We start from the raw sequence: 24,512 nt of genomic DNA, 5'->3' as shown, positions 1-24,512 counted from the left end.
CTCCACCCCTCCCCCTCTCCTTCCTCTCTGTCTCTCTCTTCCCCTCCCGCAGCCAAGGCTCCATTGGAGCAAAGATGGCCGGGGCGCTGGGGATGGCTCCTTGGCCTCTGCCTCAGGCGCTAGAGTGGCTCTGGTCTCAACAGAGCGACGCCCCGGATGGGCAGAGCATCGCCCCCTGGTGGGCGTGCCGGGTGGATCCCTGTCGGGCGCATGCGGGAGTCTATCTGACTGCCTCCGTTTCCAGCTTCAGAAAAATACCAAAAAAAAAAAAAAAAAAAATCCTCCTCTGTCTGCAAGAAAGAAGTCAGAACCGAGGAATGAATATTCAAGACATGGATTGCAAAGAGTGTAATAAAGAGGTGGGATCAAACCCTGGCCTGGTAGCTCAGCTGGTTTGAGCACTGTCCCAATGTGCCAAGGTTGTGGGTTCGATCCCCATTCAGGGCACATACCAGAATCAACCAATAAATGCATAAATAAATGGGACAACAAATTGATGTTTTTTCTCTAAAATTAAACAAACAAACAAACAAGCAAAAAAGAGATGGGACAAAAAAATTAAGTAGAAGTTAGTTTGGAAATGACAACATAATCCCAAAGAATAGGATGAACAAAAATAAAAAATAAAGACATTTTGAAAAAAGAAGGTAAAATGAGATAGAACTTTCTGATTGGTCTAAGTCTTTCATTAAAATAAAGGCTAAATTCAGTCAGTAAAGAGTGACTGAAGGAGTCTAAAGAGAACAGATTAGCCTGACCTGTGGTGGCACAGGGGATAAAGCGTTGACCTGGAACACTGAGGTTGCAGGTTCGAAACCCCAGGCTTGCCTGGTCAAGGCATATATGGGAGTTGATGCTTCCTGCTTCCTTCCCTTCCCCTCCTAAAAAATGAAGAAATAAAATCTTTAAAAAAGAAAAGTAAAGAGAACAGATTAAATTTGGAATAGTTATTCTTAGTTTTAGCTTTCTCACTGATTTTGTCTGAGAATGAACAAGAAATTAAAACAGAGCCTGACCTGTGGTGGCGCAGTGGATAAAGCATCGACCTGGAAATGCTGAGGTCGCCGGTTCGAAACCCTAGGCTTGCCTGGTCAAGGCACATATGGGAGTTGATGCTTCTAGCTCCTCCCCCCCTTCTCTCTCTCTGTCTCTCCTCTCTCTCTCTCTCTCCCTCTCCTCTCTAAAATGAATAAATTTAAAAAAAAATTAAAAAAAAAAAGAAATTAAAAAAGAAAAATAAAAGCCAAAAATATTTGAGTTGTACTGCAGGCCCTGTTGAAGTGAGCTAGTCTTAGCTCTACCATGTCTGTATTATAATAATTATCAGTAGACTTGTTTGTATCCCCATCAGATTATAAATTATAAGTAGAAAATGTTTATCTTGTTCATCCCTTTATCTGCACAAGCAAAAAGAAAAAAGAGCTCAATGAATACCTCACAAATGAATGAATATGTAATGAACAAAGTCTGCATATTGCTAAAAATTCCTTAATGGTTGGTGCTTGGTAGATATTATGGCTGAAAGGTAAAAAATGTCCTTGGCTGATATTTAAGTTGTCTTCCTAGGCCTATAAAAGACATTACACTGCCCTTTTAAATCAAAGATAGAATTTGTTCAATAAATTAAAAAGGCATCAGGGATAAAATTCAGTATTTTAGAAAAAATGCACCAATTAGGTTTTTTGGTTGTGGTCAAATTAGAGTCTAAACCTCACCTTTAAGCTACTTTAATCAGAATTTATCTGGAGTTCTTGGTATATGAGAAATTCTACACAAATGAAGTTTCCATGTATTTGAAATATCACTCTACCTTAATAATCATACTTTTATAACATTTTGGGAGGCAATCTTTTTCAAATGCATGTCACATATTCCTGCCACACAAAACAGAGCTGAATAAAGAAGATTTCACCTTTTTATTAGAAATGGGAAAGTCACCACTGTGATATCAATTACTGTATCACAAACAGCTGTGGAAGGCTGAGTTATATGAGCTGTAAGTCTCTATTCTGAGTAGATCCATACACCTATATGTTATCATTCCCGTTTCTTCAGTTGACTCTGTTTGCTATGATCAAAGTGCTTGTGCAATGTTTAATGTTACTCGACTCTAGAGTAGACAGGGAAATAAATGTGCGTATTAAAACTGTCTCCAGAGTGAATTTATCACTGATCATTCTTTTGTACTATTTAGATTTACCACCATGTACAATATTATTTTCATTAAAGAGGGGAAGAGAGTTTTTGTGAGTGTGTGCATAGAGCAAAAACGATCTGGAGTAGGAATTTCCAAGCTGCCTTCTATCTAATATAAATGAGGTTTTAGAGCACAGTTTAGTTATTTGCCAACTGAGATATTTGTCTACCCTTTTATTTATTATTATTATTTTGCTTTCTTTCTGATTCTCAGCTATTGCTTCTAATAACTTGAGGTTACCAAATATGTACATAGTTGTTCTAATTATTTCCTCAGTCATTAAACTAATTTAAAATTTCAAAAATAAAAATAATACAAGTATCAATTTAAACTACTTTAAGATTTTCTTTTTGAAGTGAGTGTGGGTGAGAGGGGCTAGTACTGGCAAAGTATTATAACAGTAATAATGGCAGGTATATTTATAATATACTTAATAAATATTTTTTAAAACTTTATAAACACAAATCAATGAAGGTTTATTTCATACACATATTTTCACTGAATATAATGGTGCTGCTGCTTTTAATATGATGTTATTTGTTTTGCAGACCCCTATCTAACTATAAGCACAGATACGAAATTGTGATTTCATAATAAAAAAGTATTTTAAAATATTTTCATATCCTAAAGAGAAACTGTGGCACATCAAATATGATTGTTCTTCAGTATTATATTTTTACCCCAAATTCTTAGAAAATATTTTTTCTAAAATATTGAATTTTGGGTTAAAAAAAAGTAGCAAATATTGAATAAAACCTGAAGTGCTCAGCAGAACTGAAATGAACCAAGTATTTTCTAATAACTTTCACATAGCTAAAAAATATAATTTAAAACATAAAAAGGGTATAAATGCTACTGTTGATCTAGAAGTAATTAAATGATTTTAAAATACAAGTACTCTATGATGACCTTTTAAAAAGGAAACAGAAAATGCTGAAGTTCTAGGACTAAGCTAGTGTTACAGTTTAGAGAAAACTTAGGTTATAACATAGCTGTTAAGATTTTTATACCCATTATCTGAAATAAGGCAGAAATATATTTTCATTACATATCATATACTTTTCCCAATATATCTGTGGGAAAGAAAACTACCAATGAACCAATTCTCAAAATCAGAGGAAACTTGTTTAAAAATAAGTAATGAGGAAGTTTCCGTGAAAACCTGTGTACACATGTAGAATCCAGACCTTTCTGTGCTCTTCTATATAAGGTTGCAACCAGAGCAAATTATGTTCCACAGCAAAGGCATGAAAAGCTGGTAAGAATCTTGTTCACTGCTAGAAACCGCTACACGGCTCACAGGGCAGACTCTTCACAGAATTAAAGCTCTAGAATCTCTAGATTTTATCTTATTTTTTTCTTAAATGGGAAAAACCCAGGGGTAATCTAAAATAAAACTATCTGAAGCTAAACGATAGTTTATTACAATTCCCCAAATACTAAAGAGAGCTCTTAAGAATATTACTTGAATCAAGGTCATGAACTGGTTCAACATATTTCACTGGTGGCTTTATGAATTATAATGAATGCTGCTACTCTCTAAAAATGAGTATGTCAGAGAGGAAGTAACCTCCTTGGCATGCTCACAGCTAGCTGTACAACACACTAGCTTCACTGCTTTGCAACGCCAGTGTTGGCGGCTCAGAGTGAGACAAGGGAGGAGGACTTCTGTCACAGCAGCAAGCAGGTCCCCTGAGCACATAAGGGGAACGAACAAGTAAGAGGTAAGTATTTAACAAATAAATATAGAGTTTATCTGTTTTTTTCTTTAAAAATTTTGCTACCATATTTTTTCACTTCTATTCAAAAATGAAAAGTTTCCCAATGTTAAAGGGGACATTTTTAGTATGGGATTTGTAGATTTTATGAAGAAATGGTTTAATCTTCCCCTTAGCTTTGTATCCTTTTCAAGGAAACTGGGAAAGTTAAAAAAAAGATACTAAAAACAAACAAACAAAAAACTGGTTCAAATCTGGCATAAAGTGATAATTTGGATTATAATTGTTGCAGAAACTTGTTTTCTTTAAAAGAAAATTACTAAAAACAATTATTTGGATCCTAGTAATACCTATAGTTCTTTCTTTCTCTCAAATTAAAGGCGTCCTTAAATGCTTTATGAAAATGGCATTTATATCAGTATTAAGCTAAACCTGGTCAGGAAAAAACCAACAACAAATAAAAATTCCTAGCTGGTAAGTAATTTTTTAAGACTTCAGGAGGGCTGAGCGCGTTTGTAGGTGTGTACCAAATAGCTATTTGGTACTTTCACGTTGCTATTCTTCTGTACATATTCTGAAGGAAAGGTAACAACTAGCTTTTTATCATAAGCACGGAATGTTAGGGCATGTTTGTGGGACTGGCTGCACTGTCACAAATGCAATCCACATATTTTATACCTAGGGGGAACTCTGACATTCAAATTCAAACACAGCTCTGCCACTATAAAGAGACAGAGAAACTAATAAATAAGTCTTTTTTCACAGCTATCGGTCTCCTTCACTAAACCTCCTGAAATCTAAGCCTCTGCAGAACACTCAACACTTGGGTCTTGTCTACAGACATGGACAGATGCACGTACGCTCTCATTCTAAAGAACTTGAAATTGTTTTTAAAGGAAAGAGTCAACTTTGGCTTTGCGTATCTGGCATGGGTACAACGCCTTAAAAAAGCAGATGACCAGCTTAGCTACTGACCATGCTGACCAGTATGTGGAATCGGATCAAATCACAGAAAAACAGCGAATGACTTTCTCTTACAAAACATCTGAACAAAGCACAATTCCTGAGCACATTCTGCAGAGCTCATTTGATCATTTAGTAACTTCTAACTGGTCTGGATTACAGACAGAGTCCATATCAGAGGAAATGAAACAGATTGGTGAGGAACAGGGAAACAAACCACGCTGGGCAGCTCTTCTGATACTCACCGTGATAATACCCACAATTGGTGGAAACATCCTTGTTATTCTGGCTGTTTCACTGGAGAAAAAGCTGCAGTATGCTACCAATTATTTTCTAATGTCCCTGGCAGTGGCTGATTTGCTGGTTGGATTGTTTGTGATGCCGATCGCCCTCCTGACAATAATGTTTGGTAAGTATTTCACTTTATGCCTGCTGTCAAATCACAGAACTATGATAAACAATTAGAAAAATAAATACTTACTGAATCTTTAAAGATGCAGTTCATTTTTCATCATTTTCTATGGTAGTTTTAAATAGCAAAATATAATTTCTTAGATACAATTCTATTCCCTCCTTAGCTATCTAATAAAATAATTTCCAAAGTCGTCCAAGTTAACAATATTTGTAGATTCTGCAGAAATTACCAAAAATTACAGTAAAGAACAGATATATACTTCAACCTTCCCAGTATTAATACTTTTTTTTTCTTGACAAAGCCATTGCTAGGACACTTGTGTAACACTTTTGTGCTGGGTTAATTATTAATGATAATGTCTTTAAATCACTAAATTTCAATTTACATCACTAAACCCCAATTTAAAATGAAAATTATTCTAAAAATTCTTGTTATATCTTTTTATAGTTTGTGTACTTCAGACTTAAATTCTTCATGTTAAGAAACAATTATATTTAGTTGCTGAAGGAAATGGTTAGGCTCAGAGTGTCCCAATAGATGACATTTTAATAGATGACAAATGCTTAATTTTTTATGGTTTCTGACTATCCATGTCCTTGATACATGTAAGAGGAATCAGACTTATAGATTATTAAAATAACTGACAAATACCTGAGTTATTACAGTAAAAAATGTAGTTTGCTATGGAACTCTTAGTTCGTTATAACAAAAAGATATTAAAATGATATAGTTTCTGATTTATATATATAATCTCATTTTAGAATTTGAGTAAACACAAATAATTCTACTGATAAATTATGAGGACTCCCAAGATTCAGGATTAAGAGGATATTTAACTTATTCAACGCTTGGTGTAAATTGATTTTCCATTCATTAAATGCTTGAGAAAAATGATTATTTGTAAGAGAATAGGGCTTCTTTGAATTATGTTTATGGTGAAGATAAAAATATTTCAGGCTATAGAAGTAAAATTTATTTAACTACAATGCTTATCAGGAGGTGAAGAAAAACTGCCATTCAAACTATTATATTCAAGTTGAAATGTTACATTTTTATAATTATAGAAAGATATCTAAAATTAAGTGCTTGATCTCCCAAATAGAATCAAATGGTAACAGGCTGAAACTTCCCATTCTAAGCCAACATTTACCCATGCTTTTTTGTTTTTAAATGTTCATTTTATTGATTTTAATAAGAGGAAGTGAGAGAGCAGGAAATAGACAGGAACATCTCTTTCTGTATGTGCCCTTATCAGGGATCAAACCAGCAACCCTTGTGCTTTAGGATGATGCTCTAGCCAACAGAACTATCTGGCCAGGGCTACCCAGGCTTTAAATTCTGTGGCAGAGCAAGCAGTGAATGAAGTTCTACTGCTTTAATAGATTCTCTAATCATTCTTACCGTCTTTCTATCTATATTTCTCCCTTTTATAAATTTATAATCTTTTGAATAACCTAGTGCTACAATAACCATAAAAATGTTAAGAAATCTTACTCTAAAGAAGAACATAAACAATTTTAATTCTCAATAAAGTTGAAAAGAAATAACAGTAAATAAGGATTATGCAGGAACATTTATGCATATTAAGTAAAGATTATGCAAGTATGGGATTCAAGTTCTCATCTCCATACACACAATAGTAGCTTAGGTATAAAATCATTCTCCCTAAGCTGTGCTTTGCTGGCATATAGATATTAAAATGGTTATCCTACATACTTCACAAAATTTAATTGATATGTTAAACAAATGAGATTGAGTTATGTAGAAGTGAATTTTAATTTTAAAATTCATGAGTCCATAAATATCAAACATCTACTATATGTAAAACACTGTGGAAGATACTTATAAATTAGCAGCTAAATAGTTAAGGAATCTGAAAAAGCAAAGTTCTATAGTATTAAAGTGAGGTACCAAATGAATACAAAAACAGATAAAAAAGAGATAATTCCATTTCCCACAGGAAAATAGTAGGGATCCAGCAGTGGAAAACAAAGTTTATATTATTTAAAGTTTTTGGGCCCAAGATATTGCTAGCAATAAAAGTTAGCAGGGAACCCAATATATATTTTAACACATGTAGAACATCTTTCTATTTATGTCCTAAATAATATATGTATTTTTAACCACATTACATTCTTTCAAATATTTGTTAATTTTAAATTACAAAATAAAATCTTTCATAGTCCCGAACACTTTTACTATCAGTAATTAAACTGTACAGTAAGGTTAGATTTTTAAAAAAGGAACTAACGTGGGAATTTAACCACTATTTAAAAGATTTCTGCATTAATTTATTATTGAAAACATTGTATTTCTATGAGAAAGTGTATGAAAAAAATGCATGCTGCCCTTCAAAAATCTTCAAAAGGATGCATTCATAAATTGGGAACTGCACATATTATAAATAGGGACCTGGAGTTCAACTAATACTAAGATTTTTTGATAGTCTTAGAACTTCTAAAGTCTAAAGAGACAAGAATATCTCTAGTTCTATTAACATAAAAAGTTAACTACCACAATGAGTGATGAGTGATTTTAGTTATCTCAGGGCAATTCAATGAAAGTAACAGAAACTTTATATTAGCTAATATTCTAATAAAATTCAGTTAAGTAGAAAAGAGAGCACTGAATTTTAAAAAGTGGGTCTTTTACTGAGGAATACTTTATTTTATCAGTGATTTACATACTGTTTGATTATATACTGCCTGAATTTTTATTTTACCAAGATGATGACCCCTGGCACCCATGGTCTTTCAGATGAGCTGTGCTCTGTCAACTTTTCTGTCACTTCTCCCTTTCTGGGCATGCTGACTTTAACCTTTACTAGACAGTTCTAGTTTTTAACTGTCTTGCCTCTAATTCCTAAAATCGACGATCATAGATTAGTAGATTATAGTTTAGGTCAGTGGTCCCCAACCCCCGGGCTGCAGACCAGTACTGGTCCATGGGCCATTTGGTACTGGTCCGCAGAGAAAGAATAAATAACTTACATTATTTCCATTTTATTTATATTTAAGTCTGAACGATGTTTTATTTTTAAAAAATGGCCAGATTCCCTCTGTTACATCCGTCTAAGACTCACTCTTGACGCTTCTTTCAGTCACGTGATACATTTATCCGTCCCACCCTAAAGGCCAGTCCGTGAAAATATTTTCTGACATTAAACTGGTCCATGGCCCAAAAAAGGTTGGGGACCACTGGTTTAAGTCTTGAAAATGCCTAAGTCAGAAATAATTGTGTAGGACACAAAGGAAAATGAAACATCATATGCCAATATAAAAAAGACAGGAAGTTCAAAGTTTAAGAATTTCTCTACACTTTTCCTTTCCTCATTAAATAAACAATTTAAAATATAAAGAGAGAATATATAGCATTTGGTCATCCACTGGTCAGTATTGGTTTCTTTATAACTTAAATTTTAATGCAGCACCATAATCTCTAATTTGAAACAGTATGTGTGGTCCGGTTTGAAAGAGGGTGTATAAAAGGGCTAAAAGGCAGGGGTTCGAAACAGTTCAATCACCTGTCTGTAACATGGAGGTTAAGCTGCAGTTGTCTTGTGAAATTGTCAAATACGGCCCAGAACGTTATAGGCACTACTAACTGGCAAATATTAGTATAGTGTGCAAAAGGGTTTATATACTTCAATACGTGATTTAGTTGAGATGTGAATGTGAACAGAAATGAAACAGATGTATAGTAGGAAAATATTTTAAAAATCAGTCATTCATTTATGCAACAACATGCTGCTCTACCTAATTCTTAAACGGACGGAGCAAAGCAATGAAAGGCACTTCTTTTTAGAAAGTGGAAAATTTAAAAATGAATAAAAAATTTTCATAAGTATTAAATCACTTGAAACATTTAAAGCACCATCACATCAGACATCTAACCCCAGAATATTTCATATGCTCAACTGTAATGGAAAAGCAACAAAAACAAAACAGGATCCTCATAATAAAAATTAAAGCACTTATCTACGTCTCTCTTTTCCAGAAAGTAAAAAGAGAAACATAAAAATTTCTGAGATTAAAAAAATGTATACTTGAAAATTACTATATCCTTCGTGGACATCAGACTGTTTAGGATTTGTCCTGCTTCAATCCATTCACGAACTAGTTATTTATCTCTATGAACTCTACAGGCACAGCCCTCCAGGGATGGCTTTAAAAATAGTCTTTTAAACCCTCATAAGGGAACTTATGCCTCAGATTTATAGATTAATGTGAATTACTTCCTAAACTAATGACGTAACTCAGCTTTCCAAATGAAAAACTTACCCAAAGGGTAAGCTGGTTTCAGATAAAATGAATCTGTCATCAAGAAACTATTTTGGTTTCTTGTTAAAAAATTCAGGTTTTTATACCAGGTAAAGCAAAAAATACCCCCCAAAACACAAAACAAAACAAAAAACGCTCCCCCCAAAAAAACAGACATAGCAATGGGTTGTGTTTCTTTACCATTTATATATAAAATAGTTAAACTCAATTTCAGTAAAGGTATACTTTTATAACAAATTAAATGTTAAACAGTTAAACATGTTCTCATATTCCTTGATTTGAAGTACAGCTTTAAGTGTAATGGGATGGAGACAAGAAGATAGGGCTTATTGTTTCTCCGTAGGAGTATTCAATGACTGGGCTAGTGAGCTAGTTTCTGTCAAACAAAAATAGTACATTTACTGAGTGCTTTCTCTATGCCAGACATTGTTTTAAACACTTTACATGTATTATTGCATTTACTCCTGAAAGCTACCCTATAAAAATGATATGATCAGCATCCCCATTTTATGAGAGGACACAAATAAATAAGTAGCAGAGTCATAATTTGAACCCAGGAGAACTGACTCTAGAATTTATACTCTTAATCTCTACTCCTCTACTTTCTCAAATAAAATAAGTTATTTCAACCAAAAATGTCATATCTGGCAAACAGCCAACATTTGTATCTTAAATAACTCTAACAAGAGGGCCATAAAAGTTTCTCTAGGGCAGCGGTTCTCAACCTGTGGGTCGTGACTCTAGGGACAAAGGCAGAACCTAGTATTTTTAAAAAGTTTTATTTCATAAAATTTTACAGAATAATTGAGTCTTAACTAATATGTATATAAATTCTTGAGATGACTGCCAGACTTCTTTTCTGAGGAAGATATTAATCCTGGACCCATGTATATGAGGTTGCTGAACCTTGTTTGGGAGACAAATGGAAACTTCTGTTAAGCATAAAAGTCCATATATATTTTTTAAGATTTTATTTATTCATTATAGAGAGGGGAGAGAGAAAGAGAGAGAGAGAAAGAGAGGGAGAAGGGGGAGGAGCAAGAAGCATCAACTCCCATATGTGCCTTGACCAGGCAAGCCCAGGGCTTTGAACCGGCAACCTCAGCGTTTCTAGGTTGACGCTTTATCCACTGCGCCACCACAGGTCAGGCCAAAAGTCCGTATTTTAAACAACAAAACACTTGTGCTACAAATATTTTCTTTAAAAAAATGGGTTAAAACTTTTTAACCTATTATTAAAATATGAATTTATTTTAAGAATATTTTTTAAAATTTTATTTATTGATTTGAGAGAGACAGAGGAATGGAGTGAGGAAGGAGCAAGACAGGGAGAGAGAGAAGGAGGGGAGGGAGAGAGAAAGGAAGAGAGGGAGACAGAGACATCAATTTATTGTTCTTCATTTATTTATGCATTCACTGGATGATTCTTTTTTGTTTTCTTAAGTTAGAAGAGGGGAGGCAGAGAGTCAGACTCTCGCATGCACCCCAACCAGAATCCACCTGGCAAGTCCCATCTGGAGTAATGATCTGCCTATCTGGGGCCATTGTTCCATTGCTCAGCAACTGAGCTATTTCAGTGCCTGAGGCAAGGCCATGTAGCCATCCTCAGCACCCGGGCCAACTTGCTCCAATGACCCATGGCTACGGGAGGAGAAGAGAGAGACAGAGAGAGAATGGAGAGGGGAAGGGTGGAGAAGCAGATGGGTACTTCTCCTGTGTGCCCTGACAGGGACTGAACCTGGGACATCCACATGCCAGGCCAGCACTCTACCACTGAACAACCAGTAAGGACCTCACTGGTTGATTCTTACACGAGCCCTGACCGGGGATTGAAAGTGCAATCTTAGTGTATTGGGACAATGCTCTAACCAAATGAGCTATCCAGCCAGGGCTTTTCTTGAATTTTTATAAAAATTTATTTGAGCCAAAGAAAGGATATACCTGGAATCAAGATCTCAATAGACAGAGATAAATGCTTCCTATGCTACTAATATTTTAGACAAATAATGAATTGTCTATAATCTAAGATTCATTTAAGACTTCTTTTGCTTCTATAATTATCAATTTGTAATTATTTCAGGCACCCACAGAAATGCCATCATTCAAACATTATTGAAATTAAATTCTTCTTTGGGTTTAATTTGGAAGTGGGTGGTGGAAAAAGGTGAAAAATGGGAAATTTTTTCAGAGAAATTTATGTGTTTTCTTTTTGTAGGACAACAACTGCTATAGTATCGAAATGTTTTCCCTCTTCTGTCTTACGTTTTTATGAAAAAGTAAAATTTATGCCTGACCTGTGGTGGCGCAGTGGATAAAGAGTCAACCTGGAAACCCTGGCTTGCCTGGTCAAGGCACATATGGGAGTTGATGCTTCCTGCTCCTCCCCCTTCTCTCTCTCTGTCTCTCCCTCTCTCCCCCACCTCCTCTCTAAAATAAAAATAAAAAAAAGAAAAAAAAATTTAGAGCCCCAGAATAGCAGTAATTTAGGTTAAATATCTGGTATCTTATTTCCCATAGATTGACTCTTAGACATACTTTTCTTTTTATGTAAATCTTAAACTGTTTCATTTTAAAGAATGAGTTCTTATGGAAAAAAAGCTGGACATAATACATTACAACAAGTAAATGAAATTATAAATCATTAAACTCTTAATAAAAACATTAAGTTTTGGAATAATTAACCTATCTTACTATAACAACTGAATCTTTTTTGTTTTTGTTTGTTTTTTTTTTGTATTTTTCTGAAGCTGGAAATGGGGAGAGACAGTCAGACAGACTCCCGCATGCGCCCGACCGGGATCCACCCGGCACGCCCACCAGGGGCGATGCTCTGCCCACCAGGGGGTGATGCTCTGCCCCTCCGGGGTGTCGCTCTGCGGCGACCAGAGCCACTCTAGCGCCTGGGGCAGAGGCCAAGGAGCCATCCCCAGCACCCGGGACATCCTTGCTCCAATGGAGCCTTGGCTGCGGGAGGGGAAGAGAGACAGAGAGGAAGGAGGGGGTGGGGGTGGAGAAGCAAATAGGCGCTTCTTCTATGTGCCCTGGTCGGGAATCAAACCCGGGTCCCCCGCATGCCAGGCCGACGCTCTACTGCTGAGCCACCTGGCCAGGGCAACAACTGAATCTTTTATAGTTATTCTGAATAGTAGGAAGCCTTTCTTATCTTGAGCCTATGAAATTAACACTAATTGAAAAGATAATTTTAGAATGAAAGTATCTGGACTAGATGAAGTCCCTTTAGCCTGACCAGAGATAGCGCCATGGATAGAGTGACAACCCAGAACACCAAGGTCGCAGGTTCAAAATCTTTAGGTTGCCAGCTTGAGCATGGCTTGCTGGCTTAAATGCAGGACTGTCGACACAATCCCAAAGGTCACCAGCTTGAATCCAAAGGCAGCTGGCTTGAAAAAAGCCTAAGGTTACTGGCTTGAGCAAGCAGTCACTGGCTACGCTTGACCCTGTGGTTCAATCTCTGGTCAAGGCACGTACGAGAAGCAATCAATGCACAACTAAAGTGAAGCAACTAGAAGTTATGCTTTCTCACTTTCTCTCCCTTCCTATCTGTCTCTCTCTCAAAAAGAGTCCCTTTATAAATTGAGAATGTCTAAAACTTTTTTAATTTGTATAAATTCTTAAATTACCTGAATCTATTGGGGCAATTAGATAAGTCTTTTTTTTCTTTTTGCTTTGTATAAAAGATTCTGTTATTTAATGAAGTCACCTGTTCCTTTTATGTTAGTTTCATAAAAAGTCTATTCAATTTGGGATTCATGACACATGGGATCATAAAGCTTAATCCTAAAGATCCATCTCTCTTACTCCTAAACCTGAGTCTCTTTCTTTTTTAGAGAAAATTCTCTACCATGCATCAGTATTTGTTATCAGTAAGAAAGCATTGACTCAACAAAATTTTAGTGATCTGAATTGATTTTTTTACTTTACTTTTTATTTTTAATTTATTGTGCTGACATGGTTTCAAGTGTCCCATTCTATATAACACTTTCCATACCACACTGTGCTCCCCATGTCTCACTTCACTATTTCTACTGTTAGCTGTAAGACAGCACTGACTCGACAAAATTCTAGTGATCTGAATTGATTTTAATATCTACTTCCTGTTCCAAAACTGGAGTTATAAATTTATTCTGATGGAAAATGAGGCTAACAAGGCTTCATAAGTTTAATTAAATCAGCACTAAAGTTTTCCCTCTTAGTCCACGATTAGGAATATGTGGGTCAGATACTCTAATTCCAGAGACATGTACGTTTTATATGAGAGTTCTACTGTGGCTTCCTGCTCGTGGCTACTAGATTTATGACTAGAATTTTCCAGACCTTAATTTTAAAAAGTATAACCCATAATTAGAACAGCTAAATAGGCAAGTTTAAGTTATTAGCAGCCCATTAAAATAGATGATACAGAAAGAGTGTGCATTTCTAGAAAGGGAGCCTAGGGTATGACAATTATCTGCCTTTCATAATCCGTAACTATGACCAGTATCTCCGGATGTAGCTCTAGACTCAGTATTGTTCTACTTCCTATTCAATCCAAAATCTAGCCTTCAGGACAGTTCTGAGCGCAGCCTCACTTTAAGCAGCTTCCACTGCCCAACCCTCATCATATGCGATTCTGTTCATTCTACTGAGACCACTAGTTGCTTAAGCTCAGGTCAAACTGCGTTACCTTTGAGTGTTCAAGGTCCTTTCCCACTAATTAACTGAAAATCTAAATCTGACAGCTAAAATGGAGAAAATTTAATTGATCAGATTCTTTCTACACACAGATTTCTGTTTTTTTGTGAGAGGGAGAGGGGGAGGAGAGAGATGAGAAGCATCAACTCATAGCTGCATTCACTTTAGTTGTTTATTGCTTGCTTCTCATATACGCCATATGGGCCTCAAGCCGAGCCAGTGACCCCTTGCTCAAGCAAGCGACTTTGGGATTCAAGCCAGCAAGCCTGTGCTCAAGCTGGTAAGCCAGCCCTCAAGTCGATGACCTCAGGGTTTGTAACAGGGGACCTCCGTGCCCAGGGTCGATGCTCTCTATCCACTGCGCCACCACCGATCTCTGCCATTCTTTTTTTTTTTTTTCTTTTCTTTTTTTCTGAAGCTGGAAACGGGGAGAGACAGTCAGACAGACTCCCGCATGCGCCCGACCGGGATCCACCCGGCACGCCCACCAGGGGCGACGCTCTGCCCATCTGGGGCGTCGCTCTGCCGCGACCAGAGCCACTCTAGCGCCTGGGGCAGAGGCCAAGGAGCCATCCCCAGTGCCCGGGCCATCTTTGCTCCAATGGAGCCTTGGCTGCGGGAGGGGAAGAGAGAGACAGAGTCTCTGCCATTCTTTGAGAGGCTTCCCATAAGTTTCTTTCAGAGGCAGTCTGAACACCTATCCTACAAATATCAAGCCAGATACAACCCTTCCCAGAAAGTCTTCTAAAGTAGTGTTTCTCAAACATTAATTTGCATACACATCAGCCGGGTATCTTGTTCAACTCCAGAGTCTGATTCAGAGTCTGTGATGAGGCTCAAGAACCTGCAGTTCTAGCAAGTTCCCACGTTATGCGAATCCTTACTGATCTGAAGAGTACACTTTGAGCATAAGGTTGGAAGAATACTTTCAAGCTTTTATAAATAAGTGCTCCTGCTCATACTTGAAGACTTAACTGTACTGAAATCCACTCATCTGCAGAATCAGTGATAGAATCTCTAAGTCCTTTCCAGCTCAGTGATTCTATAATCTATCTCCATCTCTCGACTCTGTAATTTATCTCCATCCCTAATCCTCACTCCCAAGTCAGTAAAGTAGGAATGATATAGTAATTTACTTAAAAGTATGAATTACTTCTTCCACTTGAGGCTTTAATCCTTTTTATAAGAAGCTGCTGAACATGGAACCAAGTACCAACCAATAATTTATCCTCTGAATGAAAATTCATACTGATTTTATTATTCTGTTCCTAAGAAGAAATATTTTACTATTCCTATTAAGAATGCCATGTACTGCCTGACCAAGCAGTGGCGCAGTGGATAGAGTACTGGACCAGGATGCGAAGGACCCACATTCGAAACCCTGAGGTTGCCAGCTTGAGCGCAGGCTCACCTGCTTGAGCCCAAGGTCACAGGCTTGAGTAAGGGGTCATTTGCTCTGTGGTAGCCCTTCAGTCAAGGCACATATGAGAAAGCAGTCTATGAACAACTAAGGCGCAGCAATGAAGAATTGATGCTTCTTATCTCTCCCACTTCCTGTCTGTCCCTCTCTCTATCTCTATCACAAAAAAAAAAAAAGAAAAAAAGAATGCCACATACCAACTCTGGAAACAGAAGGCACCAAAAAGTGGATGTCAGCCTTGCTAGCTTTTTTGTAAAGCATCCAGATATTTTTTATTAAAATCCTATTTGATTCTTAAAAATAAGTAAATAAGTAAATAAATAAAATCTATAAAACTTCTCTAATTTATGGTCTTTTTTTTGGTCAGGATGCTAACCTCTCTATACCCCTAGGCTTCTTGAATTTCAATAGATTACCACTGAAGGGTCTGTTGGTGCTCTGAAACGGTGAGATGTTATCTTGGTCCTCCTTCAATTATTCTAATCATTTTATGCCTGTCAAAGCTAAATACATTTGCAAAAGCCAGGAAAAGAAAAGTAGTTATATTTTATATTTTGTCAGTGGACATATGAAAAACTAAGAAAAATTTAGATGATCTCATACACATAACATTTGTTCTATAATGGAGTGATTTGGTCTTATAGCAAGTTTTAAAATTTGTGTGTATATTTTGGTAAAATGGATTCTAACTAAAATATTCTAGGGAAAATGCTAAAACAAATTTTAGTTTTGAAACTATAAAACTGTAGGTAGTGGGTATATGCATAACACATAATGTATCAAATCCCTACAGATATAGACACTTTTTTAAGTAAACTTATTGGAAAGCTATGTAGAGTATTTTCAATATCACATCCAAAACCTTAAATTTAAAAAAAGTTAATATTTCTAAATTGCTTAAGACTATATGAGGTATATACACAAGTATTTATTTATTTATTTATTTATTTTTGTGAGAGAGACAGAGAGAGTGACAGGGACAGGGAGACAGGAAGGAATAGAGATGAGAAGCACCCATTCTTTGTTGTGGCATCTTAGTTGTTAGTTGATTGCTTTCTCATATGTACCTTGACTGGAGGTGGGGGGACTATAGCAGACTGAGTAACCCCTTGCTCAAGCCAGCGACCTTGGGCTCAAGCTGGTGAGCCTTGCTCAAACCAGATGAGTCTGTGCTCAACCCAGCTACCTCGGGGTTTCGAACCTGGGTCCTCCATGTCCCAGTCTGACGCTCTATCTATTGCGCCACCGCCTGGTTAGGCCAGAAGTTTTTTTTTAAAAAATAAGAGTTTGTTAAATAAAGTCCATATGATGTCTGATCCTGATTTTCTTTTTAAACCAAAGGTTTGTATCACTTATTACATCTACACAACTTGCAGTGAATGATGCGATATGGAAGGATTTAACAGTGCACTCTGTCCTCAGCATACCCTAAAGCATTCCTTTTACAAACTTTATTCAAGAACTATTTCTGTCAAAAAGAAAACTCAAATAACTTCACTTAATTATTTCACCAAATGAGAATTTACTATAAATAAGGTTCATGCTGCTAGTTGTTGTCAGAAGTGAGTCCAAATCCCACACTTCACTGAGAATTTCACTCTAATATTCTTTTGCCACATGATAGTGTATGGTAAAAGGTTTTTTCCTTATAGAACAGCAGCTTAAAAGTACATTTTACTTGAGTAGCAAGGTTAAGTTCCAGGTGCAACATTGTGTAAGTTTTTAAAAAATCACAAAAGGAATAGACAAAAGAGCAAAGGCCAAAGTAATGCTAAATTGCTGGCTTAGAAAAGGTTGTAATTATTATTATAAAACAAAAAATATATTTAGAAGGTTCCATCTACAGAAATACATTTAATAGTGTTGATTCCTTATCTGAACTTAAGAGTTATCTTGTGGAGTTTAAGTCGTTAAATTTCAGACAAATAACAAAAAGGTTAAAAAATATATAGCATTTTGAAGAAAAACTACAGATTGAAGGTTGCCGTTCTGCAGAAGAAATGTTTCTGTTTTGTTTCTCTTTCTTTCAGAGGCTGTGTGGCCCCTCCCAGTTGTCCTGTGTCCTGCCTGGTTATTTCTCGATGTCCTTTTTTCTACTGCATCCATTATGCATCTCTGCGCCATTTCAGTGGATCGTTACATAGCCATCAAAAAGCCAATCCAGGCCAGTCAATACAACTCACGAGCTACAGCATTCATCAAGATTACCGTGGTGTGGTTAATTTCAATAGGTACGTGGGATTGTCGGGGTGGGGTGAGTGTATATAGCCTTTGGTTCCATTTGGCTAGAATTCCAAGCCTGGTAGACCATGAAACTCAGCACGAAAAGTCAAGGCAGCCTACTGATACACCAACACAACCTCCTATGCCATTAGAGTCCTCACACAGCTTCCAAACCTCCTATCAGCAAAAGGGGTGAGAGAGCAGAAAACCATTTTCATGTTTACTGAAGTATCTTCCTGCTTTGATTTTGACATGTAGGAAGAATAAGTCTAAAACTGTTTTCATACTTGTTAACTGATCATTAAGGTCTAGGTAGCATATAGAATCCAAAAATAATATTAAAATGATAACAAAGCATATTAAATCACACCTAAGAAGATAAATAGGAAAAAAATAATATAAGCATTTTGTTTGCAGTTATCAAAGATCATAAATTCATCTTGGAAGCAAATATGTGTACATACTAAAGGCAGTCAAATGTCTGCTTAAGTGTTTTGAATATGTTTAATTAGAAGTTTTAAGAGAGATGCAAATGATATTTGGAAATGATTTATAGCAGGGGTCGGGAACCTATGGCTCTCGAGCCAGATGTGGCTCTTTTGATGGCTGCATCTGGCTCACAGACAAATCTTTAATAAAAAAAAATGTTAAAAATATAAAACATTCTCATGTATTACAATCCATTCATTTCCTACCGCTCATGTTCATGGTTGTGGGTGCCTGGAGCCAATCACAGCTGTCCTCCAGGACAACACCAAATTTTTATTAGATAATACATAACGTACACAGGTCATTGTATGGCTTTCACGGAATTACATTTTAAAATATGTGGCGTGGCCCTGGCCGGTTGGCTCAGTGGTAGAGCGTTGGCCTGGCGTGTGGAAGTCCCGGGTTCGATTCCCGGCCAGGGCACACAGGAGAGGCGCCCATCTGCTTCTCCACCCCTCCCCCTCTCCTTCCTCTCTGTCTCTCTCTTCCCCTCCCACAGCCGAGGCTCCATTGGAGCAAAAGATGGCCCGGGCGCTGGGGATGGCTCCTTGGCCTCTGCCCCATGCGCTAGAGTGGCTCTGGTCGCAACAGAGCGACGCCCCGGATGGGCAGAGCATCGCCCCCTGGTGGGCGGGCTGGGTGGATCCTGGTCGGGCGCATGCGGGAGTCTGTCTGACTGCCTCCCCGTTTCCAGCTTCAGAAAAATACAATAAATAAATAAATAAATAAATAAAATAAAATATGTGGCATTCATGGCTCTCTCAGCCAAAAAGGTTCCTGACCCCTGATTTACAGGAAGAAAACATATTTCTTCTGAACTGTTTTATAGCCCTGTGCTCATCTTTAATGTGCACAGATAGCTGCTCTAATATAGTATCTTAGCATGAAGTACAGCATAAACAACTCAAACCTCTTATAAGTTAGTATCAGGAAAAAGCAGATTCACAACAATTACTATCATTCATAGTCTGATGAGCAGGTTCACTTCCTCATGGTACAAAACATTCAAAGAGGGAAAAAAGGTCAAGAGAGACCTAGAAGGCAAAAAGGAAAGCAAGAAAAAGATGACTTCTCTCTAATCAAAATATTAACCTTTATATTCCTGAAATAATGGTACCAGGCCAAATCTCCTGAAACGCCTGGAGGCAAAAGTAAGGCATGCTATTACTCTGGCTTGGGAAGAAAGCAGGGTCAAAGAAAAGTCGACTCAGAATAGAGAGACTTGCAAATAGTGAGAAAAGGCTAGTTTGGGGGCAGAGGCTGATTGACAGAGCAGAAGAGGCTCCCCAAAAAGAAGCCAGGGAAATGGCTTAGCAGACAATGTGTGACAATTACCAAAATTTAAAATGTAGAGGGGAAAACCTCAAGTAGTTCATGTCAAATAATCCACATCTTGTTGATAAATTCACTGCAATGGGGAAGAGAAAAGTTCGACAGTGGGAGGTGTGTATGTTGGGGGCGGGGGAAAACAGGCAAAGGCAGGAAGAAAATAGGAGAAATGGATTCTTAAGAATTAAAACATTTGAAACTATGAAATATGATCAGGCCAATATATACACAGCCTGTTGGTAGACGTGGTACCTCAATTAAAGCCAGATAACATAAATTTATAAACTGATCAATTTTTTATTGAGTACCTAGAATGTGCTAGGTACTAAGACTACAGAGGCGACTAAGAAAAAGAATCTTTACACTAAAGGAAGGGAGATATGTAAGTAAGACTAATATGAAGTTATAAGTGTGCAGGAATAAAAGAATAAAAAGACCCCAGATTATATAGCTTTGATAGTGATCTTACAAATCTATTCTTTTCTTCATAGAGAAGGAAAAAACCCTGGAGGTTTTAAATGGTTGGCTTAAGGATCTTACACCTTTTCAGCACCAAGGCCAAGATCAATGCTCTTCATTTTATCACACCTTGTCTGGTAGAACCAATGATACTTTAGTAACTTCGCAAGAGAAAAAGCAGACGATGGGGTTAGTTCAGTTTTTAAACTCCCCAAAGTGCTAAAAACAAAACTCACTTTCTCTTTTGGATTTATGGTTATCCTGGTAACACCTGGCAATAGTAAGGAATTAAAAGAGAATCAAGAAGGTAAGGGTACAAAAAGTACCAGGGGAAACTTCAATAAATGGTACTGCACTGACAGCAGTCAGCTGAGGTGATATGAGCCCTGATGAGGTTAATGGAATGTGACGTAGGAAGGAAGGATGGTCCAGAGGTCAGGATAACAGGAAAGAGAAGTTCTACAGCAATGAAGAATAAGCAGGACGAGAAAGGGAAGTATCAGAGCTCGTGATTTTAAAGACTTTTTTTTATATATATATTTCTTTCTTTTCTTTTATTTATTTATTCATTTTAGAGAGGAAAGAGAGAGGGATAGAGAGAGAGAAGGGGGGAGGAGCAGGAAGCATCAACTCCCATATGTGCCTTGACCAGGCAGGTCCAGGGTTTCAAACCGGTGACCTCAGTGCTTCCAGGTCGACGCTTTATCCACTGCGCCACCACAGGTCAGGCCAGAGCTCATGATTTTAGATACAGGATAATTCTAAGTGAACTTACAAATTGCTTCAGGATGCAGATAATAATAATAATTAAAGTTGAGAAGTTCAAGAAAATAAAATGAAAGTGTTAGAAGGATCAGCCATGGGATGAAGTCGTGGACGACGACAGCAATGGAACAGCGGAGAGGAAGACTGTAATGAGGAGCTATGGGGCAAGAGGGACCATGTCCCGGAGGCTGGTAGAAAAATGAAGAATAGACCAGTATAAATCAATTAAATAGACTTGAAAAGGAAAGTAAAAAAGGGGGGAAAATAGTGGAAAGATGACCCGGAAGTAAGGATATACAGGGGTCAGCTAACTACTCTGTCAAGGGCAAAAGAGTAAACATTGTGGGCTTGCAGGCTGTGTCACGGCTCTTCAACTCTGCAGCAGAACAAAAGCAGGCGCAGAAATACCCTAACCGTTAACCACGACTACGGTTATGTTCCAATAGAATGTTATTTACCAAACAGGAGCCAGGCCAGATTTAGCCCTCAAGTTGTAGTTTGCTGACCCCTAGTGTAGAACACTAAGTATACAGAATCCTCTCCCTGGTGGTGGCCCAGCAAAAACGCAGAAAATATAGTGGCTTCCATCAGAAAGGGTGTGAGGAAAACATTCTTGCCAAGGGCTCTTTTGCTACCACAGACAGGCTGTGCAGACAATGGAGCACTGTTAGAGTCACAAAACAACACAAGGATTCTAGAGCTTTCTAAAGATTAATTCAGACTTATTTTTAAATACTTGCTGTTTCAGAGGGAAAAGACCCAGGCTAACCCTTGTGTTACTTGTCTTCCTAATAAGCTATTCACCAAGGAAGATCATATTTAAACATTTACTTTATGGCATTTAAAGTATTAGAAAATTAGCATGAGGTATACTTCTTTCATATCTACTAGAGGAACTCAACCCTGAAAATGATTTTACAATTCACACACTCTCAAATTTTAAGTAGTGTTTATAAAAAACAGTGAACCTCTTAGTTTTCTGTAAGAAGGAAAGATTAAAAGACATTAACAAACATCAAAAGAGAAAACTATCTGTTAAATGAAACTGTGTAACGTAAAAGATAATACATATTGATTCAGAATTAAGACAATACATGAACATACTCTGAAGTCTGGATCAACCTACTAGATTGGATATAAAAGCAGCTTCTCTTCTGAATTCCTCTACCTTAAGCTGGGTAGATCAACAAACAAAATAGATGATGAGAAATGGAGAAGTGAAAACATTCTCTACTATTTCATGAACATACTACAGCTTTAGGAAGCTTTAATGATAAACCTAAAATCACTATCCAATATCTGTTTAAAACAACAGGTTTTCTTACTTAAGTTCCATGTATTTGTCAAATCTTCTACTGATTAAGTGCTTTGACAAATTCTGCATTGTGGGTACCAGGAATTACAATATATTAACCACACAGTCACTAAACTAAACTCTAAAATCTAGATGGACCTAATCTGAGAATTGAAGGTCATAAAATTAACCAAATTTATCTTGTTTCTTCCATAGGCATCGCTGTTCCAGTCCCTATTAAAGGGATAAAAACTGAGTTGGGAAACCCAAATAACATCACCTGTGGGCTGACAAAAGAGCATTTCGGCAACTTCATGCTCTTTGGCTCCCTGGCTTCCTTCTTTATACCTCTGGCGATCATGATTGTCACCTACTTTCTCACTATCCGTGCTTTACAGAAGAAAGCTCACTTGTTCAGGAACAAGCCGCCTCAACGCCTAACGTGGATGACTGTGTCCACAGTTTTCCAAAGGGATGAAACGCCCTACTCATCACCTGAAAAGGTGGCAATGCTGGATGGTTCTCACAAGGACAAAACTCTGCCCAGCTCAAGCGATGACATACTTATGCGAAGAATGTCCACAGCTGGAAAAAAGTCACTGCAGACCATTTCCAATGAACAGAGAGCTTCAAAGGTGCTAGGGATTGTGTTTTTCCTTTTTTTGCTTATGTGGTGCCCCTTTTTTATTACTAATATCACTTTAGCTGTATGTGATTCCTGCGACCAGACTACTCTTACAATGCTCCTGGAGATATTTGTGTGGATAGGCTACGTTTCCTCAGGAGTGAATCCATTGGTCTACACCCTCTTTAACAAGACATTTCGGGATGCATTTGGCCGATACATCACCTGCAATTACCAGGCCACACAATCAGTAAAAACTCTTAAAAGATGCTCCAGTAATATCTTCCGGAATTCAATGGCAGAGAACTCTAAGTTTTTCATAAAACATGGAATGCGAAACGGGATTAATCCTGCCATGTACCAGAGCCCAATGAGGCTTCGAAGTCCAACCATTCAGTCTTCTTCAATCCTTCTACTCGATACACTTCTTCTCACAGAAAATGAAGGCGGCAAAACTGAAGAGCAAGTCAGTTATGTATAGAAGAAATGGCACAGTACTCATCTAATATAATGATGAGGAGGATGAAGCAGATACATATAAATGTACCAAATATTACATAAAGAACTTAAGTCATGTATCTCATCATCTCTCTAAACTAAAAGTTATGTACTAAGATTATCCAACTTTCTTTATTTGAACACATTTCTTTATTTACTCCAGGAAAAAATTCACTTTGTACAGCTGCCAATTAAAATAATCCAGCACTCTGGTTAAATGGCAAGGCATTAAAATTATATTAATAAATTTCAGGCTTAAAAAATGTTTCCATAAGAATTTATTTAGTTCCTACTTGTAAGTAAAGCTGTGCTATAAGTAAAATAAGACAATCAAGAATTACCCTTGTCTTCAATGCCTTAAAAGCATCAGGACTAACAATAGTGATAGGAACAGTGGACTAACAAGTATGTAAAATAACGATCCCATCTGGAGATAAGTTAAGATTATCATTTACTGTTTGGCTTAGAAAGACAGTTATAACTTTGCCTTGATGGAAGAGGTACGGAGGACAGCAGGAATAGATTGTACTTCTTCAGAAGAAAAAAAACAAAACAACTTTCATTCTATTCCATACTTATTCAGTGGAGAGGAAAAAACAAAGATGTAGAAAAAAGAATGAAAAAGACAAAATAAAGTAAGAAAGTTACAGCACCCAAACAAAAACACAAGCCTGAGGGAGAAATAGAGAACCGCATGCTGAAAATATGTATCAAACTGATATTCAATTGTAAACAGAGTCATTGTATAACTGATTCTGCATCTGGTGGTAACTACTATTGTTCACTGCTAGGGCTCCCTCAAATTCTAAGGATCTATACATATAATGATGAAATATATATATATTTTTTATTTTTATTTTTATTTATTCATTTTTAAGAGAGGAGAGGGAGAGGGAGAGGGAGAGGGAGAGGGAGAGGGAGAGGGAGAAAGGGGGAGGAGCAGGAAGCATCAACTACCATATGTGCCTTGACCAGGCAAGCCCAGGGTTTCGAACCGGCGACCTCAGCATTTCCAGGTCGACGCTTTATCCACTGCGCCACCACAGGTCAGGCTAATATTTTTACTTTCGAGGAACCACTTTCTTTGTGGCCAAAAAATACCTGCACCAAGAATCTTGCTCTCATTTAGCAAGATCACGCATATC

The 24,512-nt window shown here is 37.2% G+C and overlaps 2 protein-coding genes across 3 annotated transcripts in view; one reads left to right on the top strand and one right to left on the bottom strand.

The window, feature by feature from the left end:
• The window catches only part of PSMD1 (proteasome 26S subunit, non-ATPase 1), a 101,703-nt gene that overhangs the window by 43,365 nt on the left and 33,826 nt on the right, over positions 1-24,512 (bottom strand). The window lies entirely within an intron of this gene.
• On the top strand, positions 3,851-23,561 carry HTR2B (5-hydroxytryptamine receptor 2B). The gene is made up of 4 exons (XM_066345393.1): positions 3,851-3,921; positions 4,681-5,287; positions 17,716-17,916; positions 22,461-23,561. The coding sequence occupies exons 2-4, from the start codon at positions 4,870-4,872 to the stop codon at positions 23,348-23,350; spliced, it is 1,509 nt and encodes a 502-aa protein (XP_066201490.1). The 5' UTR covers positions 3,851-3,921; positions 4,681-4,869; the 3' UTR covers positions 23,351-23,561.

This window comes from Saccopteryx leptura, chromosome 7 (genome assembly GCF_036850995.1).
Source record: "Saccopteryx leptura isolate mSacLep1 chromosome 7, mSacLep1_pri_phased_curated, whole genome shotgun sequence".
NCBI classification, from domain to species: domain Eukaryota; kingdom Metazoa; phylum Chordata; class Mammalia; order Chiroptera; family Emballonuridae; genus Saccopteryx; species Saccopteryx leptura.
Note: the sequence above shows the minus strand (reverse complement) of the source record. Positions and strands in the feature narration are given on the sequence as shown.

What these genes read in the sequence shown, in the direction of transcription:
- HTR2B (XM_066345393.1), top strand. Translation starts at nt 4,870, where the DNA reads ATGACCAGCTTAGCTACTGACCATGCTGACCAGTATGTGGAATCGGAT. An exon ending in CCTCCTGACAATAATGTTTG is followed by an intron (nt 5,288 to 17,715) that starts GTAAGTATTTCA and finishes TCTTTCTTTCAG; the next exon opens with AGGCTGTGTGGCCCCTCCCA. An exon ending in GGTGTGGTTAATTTCAATAG is followed by an intron (nt 17,917 to 22,460) that starts GTACGTGGGATT and finishes TTTCTTCCATAG; the next exon opens with GCATCGCTGTTCCAGTCCCT.